Source organism: Bemisia tabaci, chromosome 1 (assembly GCF_918797505.1).
Source record: "Bemisia tabaci chromosome 1, PGI_BMITA_v3".
NCBI classification, from domain to species: domain Eukaryota; kingdom Metazoa; phylum Arthropoda; class Insecta; order Hemiptera; family Aleyrodidae; genus Bemisia; species Bemisia tabaci.
In genome coordinates this window covers 27,406,191-27,430,342 of record NC_092793.1, presented here as the reverse complement: position 1 = coordinate 27,430,342, position 24,152 = coordinate 27,406,191, and the positions used below count along the sequence as shown (strand labels likewise).

The 24,152-nt window shown below is 40.1% G+C and overlaps 1 protein-coding gene across 10 annotated transcripts in view; it reads left to right on the top strand.

Annotated features, from left to right (window-relative positions):
- LOC109041322 (uncharacterized) overlaps positions 1 to 24,152 on the top strand; it is a 99,631-nt gene that overhangs the window by 62,699 nt on the left and 12,780 nt on the right. For all 10 annotated transcript variants that reach the window (XM_072298985.1, XM_019057640.2, XM_019057643.2 and 7 more), the window contains 7 exons: positions 4,469 to 4,596; positions 8,351 to 8,476; positions 13,580 to 13,765; positions 15,085 to 15,247; positions 18,348 to 18,519; positions 19,585 to 19,690; positions 21,454 to 21,649. In XM_072298985.1, the coding sequence (XP_072155086.1) occupies positions 4,469 to 4,596; positions 8,351 to 8,476; positions 13,580 to 13,765; positions 15,085 to 15,247; positions 18,348 to 18,519; positions 19,585 to 19,690; positions 21,454 to 21,649 (1,077 nt within the window). The remainder of the gene's footprint in view (positions 1 to 4,468; positions 4,597 to 8,350; positions 8,477 to 13,579; positions 13,766 to 15,084; positions 15,248 to 18,347; positions 18,520 to 19,584; positions 19,691 to 21,453; positions 21,650 to 24,152) is intronic.

Here is a 24,152-nt window from a genome sequence, read left to right as displayed (position 1 = left end):
ATAAGAGGCGCTACAAAAAGCTGAATTCATCTCCGTCCGGTTAGGAAAGTGGTTGGTAAATATTAAGAGGAAGAAATTGGCTTTAATTTTAAATTTTACTACGGTGGGTGTCTTCGTGTTGGAAAGAGCCCTGCAGATATCGCACGGTGATAATCAAAGTTAACTTCATCGCGTTAAAAATATTCTACCTCTCTAAATAAGAATAGCCTTCAGCTCTCGGTGATATTAAAACTCACTTCCCACCTTATTTTTCTCTGCTCAGCAGTCTGTAGCTATTCAACATGTTTTTTGACCTTTAAGCTGCTTTTTATTTTTATGCCACTCTGATTATCTTTTAACCCTTCATGCCCAAGACTTTTTCATGCGCAAAATCTCAAGTCAGGTCATGTCGACCCGTATTTAAATGCATTGATTTCGAGTTTTTCAAAGTATTATCTATGTTATTTCAATGTTTTTGAAGGTAAAGAATATTTTTTTGAGATTTTCACCTCTCTGATAACATACTGGCTTCCTCTTCCCCCTCATCTGCCAAAAGTAACTCTCCTGAAGAGAAAGTCGGGTCAATATCTGACCTGGCTCGGGGTTTCTAGAGGTAGTCATCATACCACTTTTTAGACGTGCGCCTTTTAGAGCGCTTGAGAGATCTTTAAACATTTTTTTCACTTTCTTTTATTTTTAAAAAAAAATTGATTATTAATTTGGACACATCAACTTTGAGCAAAAGCCTTGAAACTTCTCAAGTATCAAAAATAAGAGACATCTAGAGTGCGTCGATGACGGCGCAGAGATACAACTATTCGTACTTGATGGATGTCCGTGTTGCATATGCACAAAAGTGAAGGCGTTTTGAGTCTCCAGGCACTCACCGCTTCACACGTGCGGCGCGCTGCACTGTACTACAAGGATCCAAAATGAGGAAGCACCTCCAATTTTTTGTGGCAAAGAAATCTTTAAAAGCGAATGGTTGCACACAGAGACGTAGGCACTTAGGGTGTGTGTATCTTTAGTGCTTCAGCTTTGAGTTACTCGTGCTCAAGAGTTGTTTTTGTAGTATGAACGAAGAATTGAATCGATCATTCCCAAAGAGACATAAGTGCATACATAAAAAAGAATGGGTGTGTTTCTAGAGTTTCACCATCGATCCAGGTTGAGAGACCGTCACTTATTGAAAGGTAACCAAAAAGTGTTTCCGGTCGAAGCTGTGGCTCCCTGGAAGTGCTCGGACTCAGGATGAAATCCCAGTGTGGACGAGGTCTCAGGAATTAATGTCGAAGTCAGTGGAGACCCATTGAGTGAAAAATGCCCCGAGCGCACCGAGGTGAAGTGGTGGCGGGGGGGGGGGGCAGGCGGAGAAGAAGGGGGGGGGGGAATGAGATGTGGGCTCCGACGCGGACGGGAGCAATCAGTGGCCGAGGGACGCGACACGACTCGACGAGGCGACAGCTCAACAGGTGGAATTTTCTCCCCAATTGCAATTATTCTTTAATCGCCCATGTTTAAGCAACGAGGCGCTGGCGCAACACTTTTAGAATAAAATATTGGATCTGAACTGGCCGAACAGAGGGCTGATTGTTCACGGAGAAAAAAACTTCGTGCGTGGGACCCGAAGTTTAGGTCATATGGATCTCTGAAGTTTTCAGATTGAGCATCTGAACACTTAAGGTCCAGCTGCTGACGTTTGGATCACACATCTGAAACTTCAGTTCTTACATCTGAAGTACTTCGGTTTTCACATCCGGAAAACTTCGGTTCTTACATCTGAAGTACTTCATATGTAAGAACTGAAGTTTCGGATGTGTGATCCGAGCCTCGACAGCTAGACCTGAAGTGTTCAGGTGCTCACTCTGAAAACTTCAGAGATCCATATGACCTTAACTTCGGGTCCCACGCACGAGGTTTTTTTCTCCGTGTTGAATTATCCAATTCCTCCACTGTTTTGTCCGGCTCTGTTTTTCCACTCATTTTGGCTTTCTTCGCCTTTCTTCCTTAGCGGAATATCGTCGAAACATTCATTAGTGCGAACGATAAAATCTAACGATTCTCACACTAAAAATTGCAGTTGAACAGCTGAATTTTCCATCAATTATAATCCAACGGAATTCCTTCTTCCAAATCTTCCTTAAAGCGGAGTTCTTAAAACCGTTCCACAACCCGGATGGAAGGGTGGGGGGAGTTGCCCCAAAAAGCTCCCTCCTCAGCTACTCTCTAGATCCGCCACCGAGTTATGTGAGGGATTTAATCAGCGTGGTCAGGATTTAATCAGGTGACCCACGCGGGACACAGCTCTTGCCGTACGAACTTTCAAACGTTGCCAAATTTCCTCTTGGAAGATATTTTTTTGATCAAAGTTATGAATATTTTTCCTTGAAACTTTCAGTCGAGTTAGATCAAATTACGATAAAAATTCTCTGAAAAATCAGCGGAGAAATATTCACAAAATTCCCAAAAATTCGCGATTTGTCACAGGAAATTTGGAGACGTTTGAAGGCTCATACGGTGTTCTTCCTTATCGCGGGAGAGTGTGTCAGTGGTGGCTCAAGTGCGAGTGCAAGTATGGAGTGGCGTGAGGAGATTAATATACTCGCTCGGTGCTGGAGTTCCTCTCTCTTCGTGCCCGCACATGAGCGCAGTGGCTCGAAAAGACCTCGGTTCCCGTAATAAACGAGGTGGGTTTAATTGAGATCCTTCCACGAAACTCACGAACTATGAGCTGAAGTCGTCATGGCCGCCATTATGACAAGATCACCGGAGTCATTTGGATCTCATTAAACAAACGTGTTACGTCTACTTACGTTTACATTGAAAGTTTTAACGATAATAATCTATGTGTGCCTTCCCCAGCATATGTCAGGTACGGATGCGTACAAAATGGGAACACTGCTAGATTAGCGTCGTTGCCGAAAATGGGAGGGGGCGGTTGGAAAAACCACGCAAAAGTTCTATCAAACTTCACAGCCACTTGAGTGTTTTTAAGTCTCGGGTGGTTATGACACATTTATTTAATGCGCTTCCCGCTTGAATGTAGTCTAGCACGGCCACATCTGCTAAAATGTGGAAGGAACAACTTCCTACCTGTTCAAGACCGCCCATATGATTTCAACATTTTTACTGTGCCGGGCTTTTTTCACCAAATCCAACGTTCTTACGACTAAAAACTCAAATTCTTGTCATGATGATACCATCTAGTGGATTCATTCATGACGTTATTTCGGCATCCCTCGACGGACCGTTTTTGGCCTGTTGATGACGTAATTGGCGTATTTATGTGGTTCCATTTATCCTGTCATCGAAGATACACATTTATTCATTTCCTACTTTTCCTCCTCATCTTCTTCTTCTCCCTGTTACTCTCCTCTCTTTTCTATTTCATCCTCTTCTTCTTTCGATTCCTATTGCATCCCCATATCTAACATACGTTAACATCCGTATGATCTGAGCCTGCCAGACCAGCATAGAAAGGCCCCCGCGGACTCTTTGTTGAAATTGATAGACAAAGCTATAGACAAAGGAGACAAGAGGGATAGGGAGGATTGGAGGGATATCCAACGTTTAACTATTGAATGTCACACTTTATACATGCACCACAAGACGAGGATGGAAGAGTGCTTGATTGGGCAATTTGCGGAAACCCTTATAGTGAGCGATTCGATCAAAGTAAACTCTATAAGTTTTGCTGGAAATTTGAATTTTTCAAAAAAAAAAATGCTCCAAAGAAACTGCAGTAACCTGGTTAGTGGTTTTCAGTGATTCCCGTTGCGCAAAAAGTGTTTTATAGGAGAAATTTTGCGGAGGCAATATGTATCGGAATTTTTTAACTCGTGCCTTGTCCAGTGTAGAGTCCCTTTATAGGAGCCGGAAGCTTCGATTGCTCCGGGTTCTACGCCCGGAACTTTCGGCCTCTGAACCCGGAACGCGAACGGTATGCCTATATAGCCCGTAAGGACGGCTCCCACGGCCGGAGTTTTTTTTTTCAGTGTTTGTTTTGGTTTTTTAGGATGGGAGGGGGGACATTGCCAACTTTTGACGGTTATCACCAACCGCACTTGCTGCCAACCTTACTACATCTAAGATAATTTTTCTCAAAAATTGCACACGATTAGCCTTAAAAATTTGTAAAGATGTCGCAATGGTGCATTTGAGTAAATTTCTCGTTACGATAAGCAAAGAAAACTACATTTTGAGTCATTTTGCATTACATTAATTTATGGCGTCCGCCATTTTTGGGTCCTAAGGGCTCCATTCAGCCTAAGATGGCTGAGCCAATCAGAGGTGGTAACACCAGTGGCCATACTCTCTCAATATAGGCACTCTACAGTGGTCCATTTGGCAAAGCGCTTGAAAATTGCGGGTGATTGTTCAATTGTTCATTGCCTGCGACACATACACATATCACGCAGAAAAGTGTAACAAACTGAAGCATGATTCTATTCGGATTCATTTATTATTCCGTTTATTTTGTTATCTCCAGGCGAGGACACCCGGCTGAAATTCAGCGTGACTCCGAGCCCCGGTGACAGCGGCTTCGCGCAATGGCACAGCGCGATGAAAATGGTGGCGCGGCTCCCGGAAGGCATTCCTCACGAATTCCGGAAGACGGTAAGATAGAGCTTTGTAATTTTATTTGTCCCCTCAAAAATGTGCGTTGCAACTTTTCACCCATGAAGTGCAACAAGGAGCACTTGACTACGAAACAGTGCTCGCACTGGGAAAAAAAAACACATTGGATCTAGAGTCCAGACTCTTAAAAACATCGTCAAGAAAAAGTACAGTGGAAAAACAAGGACGAAAAACGGAAAACAAGGCTAAAAATACACAATTAATGAAACCCGAGACGTTTCGACTCAAAACAAAGTCTTTCAAGAAAAAGTACTCTATCAAAAATTCGTATTCGGCATGGTCTCGCATGATCTCCTTCGACAGTACACTGTGGGTCTGGGCTTTTGATTATAACATATAACAAATTCATGTTTTATACGAAGGTAAATAAATAAATACAACTTAAATACGCCCTATCTTGTGTCGGAGGCCAGAATCTGCTCAGGTGTCTGAGGGTTAATCTACAAAATTGAAGAGGTTATTCCAGAGGTCATCATACAATTTTATCCGTAGCGTGGGCGGTTCGGGAAGTGATCGTATTACGCAGAAAGGGACCAAGCCACATTGAGGTGATTCAATGGACGTCATATTTTGTGTCAGAACGGCATGTGATATATCGCATCAATTGGTTCCACTTTTTCAGCTATACTAATTATTTTTCTCGAATTTTGAGATCGCAATTCTGTTGTCAGGAGACTTAAGCACTCACTTACCAATTTTTACAAAGAAATTTAACGTAGGTAATAAAGACGTGGTTTTTTTTAGAGAGAAAATATCGCATTCGAGTGCAGTTTCGATATCAGTATCGAATGCTATGTTTTCTCTCTAAAAAAAACCAAGCCTTTATTACGTTGAATTTCTCTGCTAAAATTGGTAAGTGAGTGCTTTAGTCTCCCAACAACAGAATTGCGATCTCAAAATTGGAGAAAAATGACGAGGAGCTGAAAAAATGGAACCAATTGATGCGATATATCGCATGCTGTTTTGACACAAAATATGACGTCCATCGAATCACCTTAACTATTGCCAAATGCAACGGGGCAGTTTAATTTTTTACATAAAAACGGTTGTGCGGATTTTTGTGCAAATTTCAGTATATATTTTGCATAATAGAAGCGAATTCCTTTAAGTTTTCAATAGAATACGCACAAACGTTCTCTTATAAAAAATTAAATTGCCCAGTTAAAGGCAAGAGCAGATGTGCAGTCCAGATTATGTACAGCAATGTATGTTTTCTCATCGAAATTTTACGCACAATCAAAACCAATCCACACATATCAGTCACTGCCCATCTTCTTGATTCCAAACGCTCAACATTTTCATTTTCATTTTCAACAATCAGAGGAAGGAAAGTTTGCAGCGTCAAAATGTTGTTGCGCACTTTCGTGTGGAGAGCGACGATTTATTTTTGAATGACGTGAACTTTTGTGCAGTTCGAAAATGGCGTTGGATTAATCAAACACAAGCGACTTATGGATTACGATAGATGGAAAAAAGGGAAAAGGGCAAAGAGGAGGGTGTTCATCTGGATTATTGAGCCAGAGTTTATGTTCACTTTTTTCATGAATTTTGTATTTCAATGGGGTTTCGAACGAGACGAGTTTGTAAGTTTGACTACGTATTATTAGTCACATAGGTCAGGGAGTATTATGAAACAGAATAATTAACGTTTTCCCCGAAAAACTGATGCCTTGAAATGACGGGAGGTATCAAACCATGGATTCCAAAAATAAAGCGAATTCATTCTAATTCAGCACTCGGTGGGTGAGCGATGATATAACATGTGGTATAGAAAACCTTAGCCGTTATTGATATACACGTTCATTTTCATTCTTATTTTGGGGAGAGAGAGAGAGAGAGGGGGAGAGAGGGAGGGAGGGGGAGAGAGAGAGAGGGAGAGGGGCAGAGAAGGAGAGAGGGGGGAAGAGGGAGGGAGAGAGGGAGGGAGAGAGAGAGAGAGAAGGAAAGACGAATCGAGCTGTAAATAGAACTATCGCAGATAGTGCAACTTATAGTGTATTCATAGTGATAAATTATAATATAGTTTAACGACCCTGCACTAACAATTAAAGTAAAATTAAATTTAATTATTTAAATAAAAATAAATCTGAAAAGTAAGTTTTAGACATACCACCGGTTTCTTTTGAAGTTTTAGGTCCGTTGTGTTTAATAATGCTCAAAATTGCTCTTCCATGCTCTAATATCGGTAACTCAACTTAGAATTGTTGTAGGCCGAGGTCATTTTGCCGGGGGCTCTCAAATTTTATTTTAGAATCACAAGGGTTGACCGCAAGCTTCCTCTGAATAATTACTTCGGTAAGGTAACAGGCTAATTTTATCACAGCTTTCGGGGGTCCGGCTCCGGGGTCCTCTATAGAAGTGCCTCTTATAAGCCAGAACAATACGATATCGGACTGTCGCGTCGTCGTTAATAGATCCTTAAATGTCACCGCACCGGCTTCGCTTTGTTTGAGGGGAACTGAAATAACCCGATGAATCGATTGTTGATTCGGTCGTGAACAACTTTGATAGATAGAGAGCATCGCTGCGATAGAGATATATCGATCAAAGTCAATCGATAACGATCCAACAATCGATCGGCATTTACTTGACTTTCGCCTCTCACAGTTCTCGAAGGATTGAATCGTCAAGTTTGGAGATTGTTTATAACTCTTATTGATAATCAAGAATCAGTTTGAAGTGAGATTGACTCCGATGGTTTGTCGCCTTTTCAGTATACATAACAGATAATGTCAATTGTTCCTACATTCTTGATTATTAGTATCGCAAGCGTCAATTGTGCGCCAACCTCTCAAAAGAATAATGTAAAATTGAAAAAGGTAATCTCACGTAGCTGTCATAAACACATCAGAGATCTGATATTTTGTATATACGTTCAGAGGCAGCCCCAGCAACTGATGTGGATAAAATTTGAGGAGAGAGAAAGAAGTCAAATTAAGTGTCTATTTTGGCGCTTGTGATACTCTGTGGGTATTTTATATATTTAGCAAACCAATTTAAATAAAACAATAGCCGATAGATTACTTTCAATAAGTTCAAAATTAAGACTTTTGACGGCTGAATTGTTATTTTTAAACTAGAAAAGTTCCGCACCCCAAAAACGTGATTCTGTGTCGCAATTTATCATTAATGGCGCTCGTGATACATTGGCCGGAAGGTGACAATATGATGCCCAGCGTGTGACTCTATGTACCAGTATCACTATTGATTATTTAATGCTGATAACCGAATTTCCCGGGGATCTTATGTAATCAGGAATCTAGTATTTACTAACATCCTTTTTCTTATGTAAGCAATGCACTCTTTCCAACGAGCACACATTTTTCTTGAAAATCCCTACCTTTCTTGTTGATTGAGAAGTCTTAACCCAGCTATGGCCGACGCTGGCGCACAGTGGATCGAGTCCATTGGAGAGGTCGGACAAAATTTGGAAATTTTAAACGCTATAACTCCGTTTATACAACACTTTAAGGCTCTCAAAGTTGTTCCATTGGTTTCCTCGTGAAATTTTCTGCTGACAGCACCCCTTGAAGTTTGAAATGTGACGAAATAAACATCAAAATTCGAAGTTTTTGCCAAAAATTTCATGTCCAACCTCTCTAATTGACTCGATCTACTGTGTGGCGGAGCAAAATTTGGCTGCTCGAGGAGTCGACTCTTCCCAAGAAACAAACATTTATCTTGAAAATCCCTTCCTCTCTTGTTGATCGGGAATGTTTAACCTTTTTTTCAGCTATGGCTGACGCTGGCGGAGCAACATTTGGCTGCGCGAGGAGTCGACTGGCCACAAGTGAGCAGGAGTCTCTTCAACGAATGGACCAATCCAGATGATGAGGAATTAGGAGTACAAATAGTTAAGGTAAGCTGTGAAATTCATACACTCTTAGGACGCTCCTTAATTGAAACTGCATGGACTTACAACCTGTTCGAGTGCTCCTCATACACATCAAAATCTGTTTGCCAGTGGCGTGGCACGCTTTGCGATTTATCGATTGATTCGCCATTCAAACCTATGAAAAAAGGTCGATTATCAGGGCGTTCGCAGCGAACACCTTAGTAATCGATTCTTTACCATAGCTTTAAATGGCGAATCGATAATCGATCCTTCACGCCACGCCACTGCTGTTTGCCCATGCATTCGTAAAAAGATCTCATTTCCTTCAAAAATTATTTTTAACCGAAATCTCCACTCTGCCGTGCTGAGGAAAAACGTCGTATGTGCCTTAAGGCGTTGCCAGATCGTCTTTGATAAAATACAATTTAATTCAGAAATTTGAAAATATTTTTCTTTCAATTTTTCAGACGGCTTTGTTCGCAATTTGATCTAATATATCTAAAAATGTCATGGAAGAATATTCATCACTTTCTTTCAAATTAAATTTGACAACATTCAAATCTCATTTGGCGTTTTTCTTTAGCACGGTTTTTTCTTTTTCTTTCATTTCACTTCTTTGATACTGAGCCCTTGGTTATTTAGCTCACAGAAGAATTTTATTTGTCTCCGCTACTGCCTGAAGGATAATGCCTCCTGAACGTAAGGGGAGCAACAAGAGCAAAATTAAGCGAACTCGGAAACTTGAGCCTAATTAAGCTGATGGTGGTGCTGCCAAACAATTACCCGTGTCTAACGCGTTAGTGATATCACACTATGTCTCAAACTCGCATATTTCTACGTTGCAATATGTATCCCATCGTTTGGAGATTTTGATCATAAAAATTAATATTTACAAATGTCTGGCATTATTGGGCAGCAGTTATATCAGAAACGAAAACAATTAATGCAATTTTAACAATTAAAACAAGTTAGTTTACGATAGATTAAGCCGTGCCCGTGCATCTCCTAACCATTTTCGAAAGCAAGTTGATAATCCTGAATAGAGGGTTTAAAAATTTTAGTTACATCTTTACACAAGTAGTTTTTAAACGCAATAAAGGAAGCAATCTTCGGAAATGACTCATACAAATTCTACGGAAGAGAGTACTTTTCAGAGGGGTTTAAAAAACTCGATAAAATTTTGTTTTCTATTCACAACCTTCAGATAGTGATCGACATCTTTTTTATGTCCGTCTTTATTCGTTTTCCCAAAGAACAAAAAGCAAACCACGCACGACTGGTGAGATTTCCACCAAAAGTACCCACTTAAATTTTTATGTGCCATAACTTGATCCCAGTCCACTCATATCATACTCCGTGGTGTCCTATCTATGAAGATAAACAATCGGGTTGTGCGAGACTGCAACCTCCCTTGTCTTTCTCTGACTCGGCTGAATATCTGCCAATTTGTCTTGGCATAAGCCATGCAAGATTTTACATCTACGGGTACCATTGTATCCAATTTTAGTGAGAGAAATAGAAATCCGGGTGAATCAATGTTCAGTTTTGCAGCCCATGCTCTTGAGTCTGAAGTGCATCCATTGATGGTCTTTATTATGAGCTTAATAGCGCAGCCTTGGCTCCTCATACCAACTGCAGTATGCACTGAAAACGAGCCGTTGTGTCTCTAATGTAAGGGCGTGACTACACTGAAAAATGATACCTACTTTACATACAACTCCATGTTTCCTGGGATTCAAGTGAAAATGAAGTTATGCCTTTATGGCCAAATAGCGAAAACATACGGAATACCTTCCTGCCATACCTCGGTTGTTTTGTTTTTATTTTATAGTCCCAAAGTTGTTCAATTGAGAACGTCAGTGATGTGGAAATTGTTATTGCTTTCCGTTAGGATCGTAAGTGTAGGTATGTGGGAGAGCTACAGGATCAAACCAATGGGATGGCTTACAGTCATGGAAAAGGATAAAACGTATGATTGACGTACTTTACGTGTATTTCTTTGGAAATAACAAATAAATGTAAAATTAATTATTAAAAAAATTTTAAAAGAAAAAAAAAACCCAACAACAAGCCAAAAAGAACCTCTAAAAACTTAAAATGATGTCAAAATCGCATCACACGTATTCGCGACAGTTATTTAGAATTACTTTTAACTTTGTAAGTCCATGTAGACTCTATGATTCAGGCATCTTGGGGTGAACAAGGAAACGGGTCTTCTTAAATGCTTTTTTAAATGTGCGGATCAAGGTTACCTTTCGTGTTCTTTTACAAAGTAATTTTGCCTATTTTTTTGCAATTTGGAAGAATATCCTCCAGGCACTCCATGTTCCTATCTCTAGCTTATCAGGTTATCATTTGCAGGATCCCTTAGTCCAAATATTGGGAGGTTCCCTTTTTTGTTGCTCGTTTACATCTTGTGGGACAATGTTGACCGGAACTGACAAGCAATCACTCGAGAGTCTTAGTTTATCAACCTCAAGAGGACCCAGTTCCCGTTTATCCTCCAAAGTAGAGCGATGCATTAAATGCCGGTGTAAATTGCTTTATTCAAGAGGCTGGATACCAGCAAATTAAGGACGAAATGAAGTGTTGACTTTGCATCGTTCAGTTTCCCTGAAAAACTTTTTTTTGTTTTTCTTTTGCTTTTCATCTCAGGCAATAACAATGAGAGGCTCCCTTAAATAAACGTCTCTGCGAATGCCTTGGAGCCCATCAAAGTGGGACATCGCGTAAATAAAAAACAGCTCCGGGGATCGAATAGGTGGGGGGATGGGGGGAGGGGCAGGGGGATGAAGTGTTCAGTATAGTCCGTCTTTCAGCTTTACGGGAATGTATCGGCAATGAAATTGCGATCACTCACCGTCACCGTTGAATCTGCCGCTTTCAAATGCCAACTTAATGGAGAAAATTCAAAGGCTTCGTGTTTTATTCACAGTCGTGAAAATGTTCCTCTATCACTCGGTATCAAGTTCTTTTTTGCGGGATCGAAATACACCTGAAAAATGAAAAATGGAGGGTGGAAACAAGAAAGGAAGAAGGAAGAACTCGTCGGTGCTCACTGATGCGATTTTAAAAGCGTCAATGAGATGAGCCCTTTTTTGATGACATTTTGTCGCGCTGAATTTAGAAGCATATAACTGAAACTAAAATTCAGGTAGTTTGGAAACCATAGAGCTTTGATTCGAATCTCTTCTTGTAGACTTAATGTCATATTTCTCTCACCGGTTTATTTTTGTTGTACGCGAATGGATTTAAATGTAATCAAAATTAGTCAAATATATAGCATATCATCCTTTGACTAATTTTCATTAGCTCAACAACATTATATTTTGATTTCTGTGAATTAATTCGGCCCACCGCTGGGTGTCGACTCGATCTGGATCCGAGAGAAGACCCCGCGAATTCAAATTATCACTTACAGAAGACTCGTCCGCATGCACTGAATTCAGCGCCTTCGGAATCGCTGAAATACTTCAAGCACTACACCGTTAAGCGTACGTTCCTCCTACGTGTAAATTGCGTATGCCTCGCCTGCACTCATGATACCGTAGGAACTTTGACCACTTTCACCGGCTCTTTGCCTAGTTGAACTTCCTTCATTAACTTACTTGCTAGTTGGTGTTTTGACTTCGGGGATAAATACTTTTGCATTGTAGTTTGGGATTGTTTACATTGCTGATGGTGCGCACTCATGGCTCATCTCTTCGCGTATTTCAGATAAACATCGGGAGCATTGCTCAACATATGTTCCGACATTGTTTTTGAAGGGAGGTGAAAAATACTTTACTTGACACAGTCACGCAAAATATGTCAACTGTTCCAAACACTCCCCCACTAGCCACTACATTTCAAAATCTATTCATTCATATTCTAAATATGCTAAGGAGACAATCTATATTAAATGTGAGTTTCTCTTAGTAATATCTAATGCTAAAAGTGAAATGCAAAACTTCAAATATTGCGAATAACAATCAAAGAAACCAGTGGGGCCGTCGGCGTTGGGCAGCCTCCTCGAGACAGAAAAAACGCAGTTATAACTATAATTATTTTTCTTCCATGACTGCCTCGATTCCCTGTAATTGGTTGTTATGAGATACTCCTTCTCTGTCATTCTGGCCCGTTTCAAACAATACAAAGGTGGAAACTCGAATTTAATGTCACTTTTTCATATTATTAAGCAATATTCAGAGCACAGTAATATAAGGAATGTCTCTATTACCCAGATTTTTCGTAGCTAGACTTTCTTTTACGAGTTTTCGCGTTTAGATTAATTCAGAGGAGGAATGTATAGCTTCAAAGAGAAATGTTGAAAGTGAAGATCACCAGTAAGAGACTTTCAAGAGGGAAGTTGAGGGCTGCTCAGAGAGGGAGAAAAGGGACTCCTGTCCCGCAGCCCGGGTTCGTCTGGGCCGAATCGGCTCTAAAATTTATGAGGACCTGGAGCAATTTATTAATACGTCTCGGCGCCTTACGAGTAAGCATAATTTTTGCTTTTTATCCAAGTTTGGGGGTCTCTCTTGCAGTTCCATTAGCCCCACTGGCCCCTGTCTTCTCTTAAATCTTGGACGTCACGTTTGGCAGGCCTCCACCCTGGAGTCTCGGCGCCTTACGAGTAAGCATAATTTTTGCTTTTTATCCAAGTTTGGGGGCCTCTCTTGCAGTTCCATTAGCCCCACTGGCCCCTGTCTTCTCTTAAATCTTATGGACGTCACGTTTGGCAGGCCTCCACCCTAGAGGCAGTTGTAAAAATGATGGGACCGTGGGCTCCTATAAACGCTGACTATATTCAGAAGGATTGAAATTCACATTGAGTAAGCTCAAAAATCCATCTTTAGTCCCTTCAATTGTGAAAATGGCCCAAGAAACATCCTCAGGCTACCTGTTTTTCAGCCGGGGGGCTTCTTCCCCAGACCCCCTGTGGGTCCGCCACCTAATTTTGTCCCGATACCCGTATTTTTTTGGCGGCCTCGGTAAAATTGAATCCACTTTCTAATATACATATATTTTAAATACTTTAGCGCCTGAAATAGGTAATACTTTACATCAAAGTACAATTTTTTGTTCCGATGCAAGTGCTCAGAATGGTGTCGTCAGCATTATTTTAAAGTGATCTCCTATGTGTTGCAGGACCTTCATAGAACAGGGTGTAGTTTATTTTGCGGACAGTCGGGTCAACATAATCAGGCAGTCTTGAAACGAGTTCTGTTGGCGTACGCGCGGTGGAATAAAAATGTTGGATACTGTCAAGGGTTCAACATGCTGGCAGCCTTAATTTTGCAGGTGATGGATAGGTCGCAGCCCAATTCAGTGAAGGTAAGTCAGCGGTCAACTGATCTCCCGGGAAATTGAGAAGTGGCGTGGCGTGCTTTGCGATATATCGATTGATCGGCCGTTTAAACCTATCGAAAAGTATCGATAAACAGGGTGTTCGCAGCGAACACCTTAATAATCGATTCTTCACCATAGGTTTAAATGGCATAACAATCGATATATCGCAATTCACGCCCCGCCACTGAAATTGAGAAGTGCAATGGAGTTTTGAGCTCTGAGACGTATGAAAGCAAACTTTTCCTTAATATCAACGGTGAAACTATAAAAAGGCGTACCTCGGTCTGTGACGTCGCAGACTTCCTGTTTTGCTTTATTTTCTAAATTATAAACTTACCCAACGCCATTTCATGAAAACTTCGGTGATTTCTCTTCTCTACGTAAAGAATATCCTGTGAACATTTCGAGCGATGATGTTGGTTTAGTTTCCTTTTAAAAAAAAAAAAATAGGAGCGGAGATTTTAAACAGCGGACCTTGTTGCGCTGCGGTATTTTTATCTAGAGAGGCTTTTTTCGTCACGTAGAAAAAATGACAATTTGAGTTTTTGACTGAAGAAGTTCAGATCATAAGAAAAACAGAAGCGAGGGGTTTATTCTAATAGTGTGTCCATGCATATAAAGGGCACAATGTTGAATTTGAATCCGAAGATTTTAGCCCCAAGCTTACAGAAGACTCAAATAATAAGTCTCTTATTTTCGAAACCGTACTTATGTTTTAGACTATCGTATTTGAGCCGTTATCGTCTCCTTTTGTTTGCTCTGGGCAGTGGCGTGGCGTGCTTTGCGATATCTTGATTGATCTCCCATTTAAACTTATGGAAAAGGATCGATAAACAGGGTGTTTGCAACAAACACCGTAAAAGTAGATTCTTTGCCATATTTCCAATAACTCGCCAGTGGCTCTGGCATTTTGTATACCTGATCAGTCATCATACTGAAGCACTTACAAGGATTCTCGGGCAATGAGGTAAATACAATATTGAAAAAAATGAATGTTCTCCACGTTTAAAATGGAGACTTCAAAGTTGATTATCGCGGTGTGCCTGTTGACAGTTTAAAGATCGTCAGGACGACGACCTTTGAACCAACCAATATATTTGGGTCGAATCATAGATTAGCTCTGGGGAATTTCAAAGAATTTCGTACGAAACTGGCTGGAAAGTGAAAAATCAAAGCCAGTTTGAGAGCTTCAGTTTGAACGTGAAGAAGAGCTTTAAGATGACTCGATTGACAATCACATTTTTTCCATCACACCTGGGTCATTCTACTCATGTTTTTTTCTTCTTTTTCATTTTGTTGTTTAGGTTATGATTTATTTAATAGAAGGTGTCTTGCCAGAAAGTTACTTTGCAAACAACCTGAGGGGGCTCTCTGTGGACATGGCTGTTTTCCGGGAGTTGCTAAAATTGAGGTTTCCAGCCCTCTCCAGGCACCTGGATCAACTTCAAAATGACTCAAAAGACTCAGGTAAAGAACATCATATTAGGAGATAAATAATATATCAAAAATCCTCACGAAATCATCCCGAACTCATGAGTTTCAAAAGATCAATCTTTAAAAGGTCCGTCGATCGTGTATTAATTATTCATCGTTCCTTTTTTTGCAACTGGTATATAACTTGGATAAAATAAACCGGATTATTATTTTAGTATTTAACTTGTTTGTTTCATTTGTTTGAGTTGGTGCATTTACCCCTCTAAACGCTCAGTTTTGATGTTCTCAATCAGAACTCACCTATGCATTGTTCAAAGGATAGTGCTCAAAAGCGCTTGATGCTCGGTAGCCTCGGGCTACTCTCAAATTTGTTTGTTTGATGTGCTTGTTGGAACGCCAACAAAGGCATCCGAAAAGGTTAAATGCTCCCGCGAATGGACGTTCACTTGTCCAAACGTTATCAAACGACCGCTAATGGATACAATGCTTTGACATATTTTAATTGGAACGGTTAATTTCTAATTTGCATAAACAGCGTAACCGCTTGAGCCGTATAGTGCAAGTTAGGCTGCATTTTCGAGGTCCTTAAGCTCTCAGCTCATGCTTTAAATGGAGATTGAATCATTCCAATTAGTTTTTATCGATTCAAAAGTCCTCTCACAACATGACCTCAAAACAAGCTTGTTCGTTATTAACGATATGAAGGAATAACGTACACATACCGTTCACCTACCCTGCCGTGCTAAGGAAGAACGCCGTATGAGCCTTCAGACGTCGCTAAGTTCCCTTCGATAAAACCCGAATTTACTGAGAAACTTGTGCATATTTTTTTCCAAAATTTTCAGACTATTTTTTACGCAATTCAATCTAAAATATCTGAAAATTTCAAAGAAAAATGTGCCTAAATGTCGTCAAAAAGTCATGTTTTATCAAGGGAAATTTGGCAACTCTCGAATGTTCATACGGCGCACTTTCTTAGCACGGCAGTACCGTACTCGAGCCGTACTCGATAGAAAATGTTGCGTTCTCAGCACAAACATGCTGAGAAAAAAAACATCGTAGGGGACTTCAGATGTTGCCAAATTTCCGTTGCTGTAATACAAATTTTAAGGTAAGCTTTTCAATATTTTTATTCCAAGCTTTCAGAGAATGTCGTTAGCAATTCAATCTAAAGTATCTAAAAAAATTTCAGGAAAAGAATTCAAAACTCCACTGAAAAATAAATATTTTACGGGGAGAAATTCGGTCTCTTCCGAATGTTCTTGGTGTTTTTCTTTAGCATGGCAGAGCGCACAGCAGTCAATGTTCTGCAGTAAACGTAAAAACAAAATAGCAGGAGCGAAAATTTTGAAACATCGCAATGGAGATACGCAGTTTCGCGGTTTGGCCATCGATATGTATAACGGAAGAAATGAGATTTTCTTCCTCTCTTCAAAATTGAGGGAAACAGGGAGAAATCAGAGCCTGGCGGTGAAAATTTTCTCCAGTATGCGTTTAAAATCAAAACGTAATTCAACTAGTTTGTTAAATCGACACAATTATTATTCTCAGATTTAGACTCCTAGGCTCCTTTCCGAAAAGAATAAAGAAAACAAGCCACGCACGCATACTGAGTTAACTACACAGTATTCAAAACTGCATGATCTCTTCATCATTCTAAAGACTCGCGCCGTAAAAAAACTGTAGAAAGATATGCCAGCGAAGGTTTCCAATTAACTTTATCACAGGGGGAAGGAAAATACTCGTAAAATTATTCCCCTCGGAAGAATATAATTTTCTTTTAACTTTGTGAATCCTCTCCCTCTAATAAGAGAGAATTCTGTACAACGTAGATTCAGACGTTCTACCTTGGCGAACCACTAATTTGTGTCTTTTGAGTTTTCCAAGCTTCAGAGCAAGCTTTGAAGAGGACTCAGCTAACAATTGAATGGTCATTCTGAAAAAGACTTAATCTTTAGATGCTCAAAACTTCTTTTACACGCAATGTTCCCAAGTCGGATCAAATTGACTCGTATTTAAATACATTGATTTTGATAGTTTTTGAAGTATTATCTATCCTATGTCTATTTTTGAGGGTGAGAAAAGTTTTCTTTGAAATGTGTACCTTCTTGACAATATACTAGCGCTTTTTATCCCCTATCCTCACCCGCCACATCCCCGATAGAGAGTACAAGACAGGTAAAGAGAGATAGTCGGGTGAATTGACCCGGCTTGGGATTTCTAGTGGTCGTCAAAAAAATGAGAAGGTACGAACCCCCTGAAAGATACAACTCTCACCAAAATACCAATTTTTAGACGTGCACCCTTTGGGGCGATTGAGAGACCTCTATAAACTTATTTTACCTTTTTCCCCCAAAAATGATTACTGATTTGGAAACATTAAAGCATATTTTAAGCAAATTTAGCCTCAACTTTTCTCAATTTTTAAAAGAAGCAACACCTTATCTAATGTTGATGACAGCGTAGAGGTACGAATATTTGTGCTTGATGGATATCCATGTTGCATGCATCTACAAAATGGAAGGCGCGATGCCATGAGGCGTGAACTATCAATGCTTCGTCTCAGCTATCAGTGAGGTGTCGTTCAGATTCGGGAGGAACGTTAAAAAACGAGGCCCGATTACGCCTTTCCTAACTTTGGCTGTGTTGCATACATAGCCCTTGAGGCACCACTACAAATAACACAAACGGGGCCAACACAACACGGCAATAGAGGAATGGATACGGCGCGGCGCGGCGTGCATTGATGACGGCGCAGAGATACAAATATTCGTGCTTGATGGATGTCCGCGTTGCGTCCATGAAATTGAAGGCGCGCTGGCGCGAGGCGTGAACTCGCAATGCTCCGCTCTATGCTGCTAGTGAGGTGTCGTGTGTCGCTCAGATTTGGGAGACAATTTTTTTAAAAAAAAAAACGTGGCCGGATTACACTTGTCTTGTTTTCAAGTGTGTTGCTCGCGTAGCCTTTAAGGCGCCACCGTAAAAACATGACGAACGGAACGAACTCAACATGGAAACAGAGCAAGGAAAAGGGCGCGTGTCGATAACGACGCAGAGACGCGACAGCGAATATATAACTGTTTGTGCTTGTGGCATATACTTTTTTCATTAATTAATATTTTGATTGTCGCAGGCACCAGCTACGAGCCACCTCTGACAAATGTGTTCACTATGCAATGGTTTTTGACCTTGTTTTGCAACTGTCTTCCCCAGTCGATGGTCCTCAGAGTATGGGACCTCATCTTCCTAGAGGGCAATGAGATTTTGCTGAAAACGGCTCTGGCTATTTGGGACTCCTTATCCGAGTAAGTTTCATCTGCAAAAGTTTACCTTAAACAAATACGATGCATTATTATCTCTTGGTTTCATGAGCATCCAACCACCCCCGCCCCCCTTCTCCGAGGAGAGAGAAAGTAACCCATCATGAAGGAAGAGAATGAGTGTGATGTTTAACTGGTCTAGATATTACTGCTTCACATTGGAGATGTTATAACTTATAATTAAAGCTGCGGTCGCTATGATCTTCAATAGAAATATTAGAGAGAGCCATTTCCAGTGTTTAAACATATGATTGATGATATATGTATACACGCAATTGCATGAGCAAGGTAACACGTTCGCTGGCTTAAACTTATCATTTACGACTTATTGCCAAGATTCACCGGATAATAGAAAAAATTATTTCGGTCAGAAAGTGGCCATCTAATAATAATTATTGGTAGTTTTTTTCATGACTTCCACGGGGGCATGATCGGAGCCAGGAATTTTTTACACTTTATATGATGAAAGATATGTCGAACCTGTCAAACTACCCGGTTGTTTGCCTTTCTTTGTGAATTCATGTTAAAAACACTGTATATAATTCCATATCGACGGTGAAACTACCAAACCACGTATCTCGGTTTGCGACGTCGCAGACTTCCTTTCATACTTTATTTTTTAAATGAAAAACTACTTAACATCTAGTCTTGAAAATTTCTGTGATTTTTCCTCTTTGTGCGGAGAAAATTCCGTGAAAATTTCAAGGAATGATATTGATTTGGTCTACTTCAAAAAAATAAAATGTAAGCGTAGATTTTTAAACACCGCAAACGAGATACGTGGTTTGGTAGTTTCACCGTCGATATGTTGGAAGATTACATAAATGAATACGAGTAGAGATAAAAGAAAGAAAAAAAGATATATCAAGAGCTCTCTTTGCAAAATCCTTCAAGTATCTTGGGAGGAGAAAAGTAGATTTCTGGGGAGGGGAAGTGGTCAGGCCCCTTCTGGCCCCCCTAGTTTTGCCCATGCTTGCAAAATGACATCAGAATAATTTGATATTTTTGAGTACTTGCGATTAGTGTTAACAATTCGCCTGTCTTTTTCAGTCGAATAATGGCTGTAGATAGTGCTGACGAGTTTTACAGCATCATGGGTGTTCTCACGCGAGAGATGCTCGAAATTGGACTGATGGATGCAGACCATCTTGTCAAGGTTAGTTCTTGTAAAGAATCCTAATGGATTAATTGGTCATGGAGCTTGTTTTACAACCTGCTGCTCAATTTTCATAGGAAACGATTGCATGTTTTCATATGAAAAAATACTATTTTAAGCTCTGCGATGCAAAATTTCCCTTGAGGCTTGCACATAAATAGAAAATGTGTAAATCAGAATTTTTTTTGGTTTTGACACACATTGTCATGTGTGAGCTCAAAACTTGAAATCAGCTGTCATATTCCACTTTATTATATGGATCCAGGAGTCTTGGTCAAAGAAGAAACAAAGAAGTCACAGGTTGAGGAACTTTCTTTTTTATAATTTGACTGATGAAGCAAGAAGAAGAACTCTGAAACCTTGCCTCGGAATAGCCGAGGGAGAGAGAAAGAAAACGCTGCCCGGGGCCACAGGAATTTTTAGAGCAACTGATTTTTTCCGACATTTACTTAAATAGCCTTCAGAGCAGGCATTTTTTTCATTACAAATTTTAGCCACCTTTCATCTCCTATTGAAAGCGGAAAACGTTTAAAGGTCGTAAATACTATACCATTACTTCTTAGATTTTGGGAATAATTCCTCTTTTATCCGGGGGTAACTGAGTTCGTCCTACAATATTCCAGAACTTCCCGCGACGTTACTTTCTTGTCCTGCCATATACTTTAAATGAGAAGCCATTCATCGTCATATTTGAACGACTTCCGTAATTGGTTTTTACATACATACATACACCCCTACATACACACATACACACGTAGAGCCGCTTTTATAGCGCAGCCTCGCGCTCTGCGACGCCCAATCGCCATTGCCCCCGTTGGCCTTTGCCAAGGGGTGGAGGAGGAGATCAGAAGGTGCCAAATGCCTGATGATCTCTGGGAGGGTAATTGGTTTTTCCAAGTGTGAAAAATATTCTGAAAACGAGCAATAAAACTGCTTCATTCTCTCGTAAAAATATGATATCTTTTCTTTAAACACAGGAACATCATATCAATACTTATGTATTTTCCTTGTCCTACCTTCGAAGTATACCTTAATAGCTGTGTTGTTCCAGAAAATGAGATACTCGTCTGGTTTGGGGCAACCTGAAACTTAATGAAGTATCGACGGTGAAACTACAATGACGCATTTTTTGTTTGCGAGGTTTCAAACTCTCAGAGGCAAGAGACCCTCCTCTAGTATCTTGGCAATGGTGGAAGTTTTTACTTTCGGGACTTCAGCATTCTACTGTTTACTTACCTACATGGTTGATGTTCAACAACGAGTTGGCAGTTTCGTTTTGCAAACAAGCCGAAGTTTGGGAAGCTTGTTTGGCTCATGACGTCACCCGAGGCTAACCATTTACCATGTAGGTAGGTCAATAGCCGAAATACGAGTGATGACTGTTGCTTCCTTATACTTTTCCATAAGGAATTGTTGAATCCCCGAAATTAAAAGCTACCACCTGTCACGAAGAGGCTAGTGAAGAGTCTCCTGTCACTGCAAAATCTCTCCTATTTTATTTCATCAAAGGCGAATGAATCAACACCATTCTAAGACTTTTTCACGGAGTATTCATCACATAGAGAAACAAAGCAGGGAAGTTAGCACATGACATTGAAAATTTTTCAATTTAAGATTTACATCGCATGACAGAAGGGCTGCGCTGCGGGCTTCAGCCCGAGTTACACGTTTTTGTAGTTTCGCAATTTGTGCTTGTCCAATCACTGCTCGATTAAGTAGGCCAAATTTAGTGTATTTACATGATGTTTCCATTCCTTCCTTAGGCAATATCAAGTATTAGTCTTCCGGAGCTGGGCGAACTTCGAGAAAAATACATGTACAACATCACGCCGTGGTCAGCGGTGGCCAAGAGAGGCCTCAGACTTTTCTACAGCGACGAGGACACTGATACGAGCGATGATGATGAGAAAGTCGCCGTCGCAGCAGCCTATGCCTTGTTCCGCTCACCTAAACATAAAGGTTTTTATTTTTCAAATTCTATCTTTATGCTCCTTTCGTCTAATTTCTCGCCGCAGGTGAGAATATGCAGCGGGGTATATAAGTCGAGGCGAATAGTCAAATCAGGCATTATGTTAAATGCCTAGGCCGGTCGTCAAATTTTGACGGTTTACGGAATTCTGGAAATTTATGGCGAGGAGTTCACGGGTTTTCAGTATTTTGGGAAAAATAACTCTTTAAATTCGCGAACTCTCCTTGTTCCTTCCTTTTTTACATGCTTGTAGTACATTTAAACGTTAAAATTTTAAAAATTCTATATTTCATGATGTGCTGAAAATTTTATGAGAAATGTGCATTCAGGATCTCAAAATCGTTTAAAGTACTACTGTACGCTGCATATTTTTACAGAGAATTCTTTCTTACAGGAGCAACGAATTATTTTGTCTGAAATTAGGATAAAAAAATCAAAATTTCAATCGAAGAAAGAATATTTGACTGTTTGCCTAGGCATTTGACAAAATGCCTGATTTGACTATTTGCCTTCGACAATTTGACATATACATACCTTTCCGGGGTTGAAGAATACGGAGTTCCTTTAATAAAAATATCTGCTGAAATTGTAAGTTGCCCCCTGAGGAAGGGGGGGGGGGTAAATCCGCACGGATCGGTTATATTCCGCGTGGCTACTCGCTTTCTTCTCATAAAAATTTAAATGAGGAAAAATACGGAAATCTCCATTCTGAGAACAATGATGTTTTAAACTACTCAAATGACAGCGGAGAGGGCTGCGAATCTTATTCCCACTTCGCAGAATTAACCTGCGTCCTTTGCTCGGATTTCGTTCGTGCGAATCCATTTGTTTTTGCTCGTTAAGTACCACCCACCGTTGAAAAGGACTTGAAGTAGCGACTTCTCGGACCACTCTGCGTAGGTGTCAGGAGGCTCGAGAAAGTTAAAGCAAGGAGTTTATGAGACGCCATAAAACTGGGGATTTTGCGTACATTGTAGAATTTACAACCGTCTCGTGTTTTGTGTTACCTTGTGATAAGGAGAACGGTGAACAGAAATATAAACTCCCCGGTTGTCTTTAATGCTAATCTCGAATCTTTGCGCACGTACTCGTCATTTTACATAGTACTTTACTGCACAGAGAAAGACTCAAGAATACATGAACACAGTTAACTTCAAAAAAAAGGAAATGAGTGATGGATGTGCTGTCTTGTTTGTTTATTTACTATTTTTTGTATAACTAAATGAATGTATTTATAAGGTTGATTAGTGTGATTGGGAAGATTCAACAAAATCTGTGGATTTAAATAAATTACAGGAGAAACTGTGCATTTGCAGCGAGAGTAAAGGTTGACGGTTTAGGGCTGTATTTAATTCATTGTTTTTTTTTTTTTTGTAATAATGCAATTCCGAAGTTAGTATGTCAAAGCAAAATTTACTGCAAAAATGCACTTTTTACTGAAAATACACGTGAAATGAAAATAAAATGATTTGCTCTTTTCGTTCGGTGTTATTTGGCTGTATTTTATTTGCTTAAACAGTAGTTATTAATGGGAAAATAATCAAGCCGTTGCAAAAATTTTGTACGGCAAAAATGTTCTCAGAATGTCTTAGAGGAATTAAAAGGCTACCGCCCCTTGCAATCAAAGCACGGAGGGATTTTAAGTGTGAACTTTCAAGTAGATTCGTGTTTCTCTGTAAGTTTGTTGTCTATTCAGCAAAATTGAAGGCGAATTTCATGTGGAAAATACCAATGAGCTCGCAGAAATTCTATATTTGTCATCAAAACATGACGCGAGAAGTTGGGTGAAATTTTTCATTTTTCGTATGGGCGCGGCGAAAATATTCTCTCCTGAACATTTGCTGCCTATCAAATGAAATTCAACAGGTTTTCATTTCCCAACTGGTTCACATCCTCCATTCAAAACAGGAAGCGGTATGATGTTATTGCCTCCAGGTAGATAACTATTTGTCCTCCTCTGAGGATATGTTGTGTTGCCTATCCACCGGAATTAAAGGCGAACTTCAAGCGGACGATTTGAGGTCAAAAAATTCGTTTCCGTGCCTTAATAAAGAAACTTTACCGTAAAAGAGGCGAATTGCAGATGAGAAAACTCTTGCGGCATACAGTGCAGCGGTTTACTCATTTTATCTGAACTTAAAAGTTTGTCCGCGCGGCAGGATGCATACCTTCGTTGCCAAATTAGATTGTTTTTCACCTCAATCCTTCCGATGTAAAGGAACCCTTCCCACCTTCCCACCTCTTCCTTTTCTTGAAAAAGTGACTTTTGAGGGCCTCTGATTGGTCGAGAAACGACGAAGTTCTCATCTTACTGGGAACCAGGAATGTGCAACATAGCAAAAATTTGACGACACTTTAAAGGGGTATGATAATTAAACAGCTGAAACTTCAAATCATATCATTAAAAAGTATTATTGAAGGAGTAACTAATGAATAAGCAGTTGCAATAATTCGAGATTAAAGAGATATTTAATTTTCGAAGTATTACTAAAT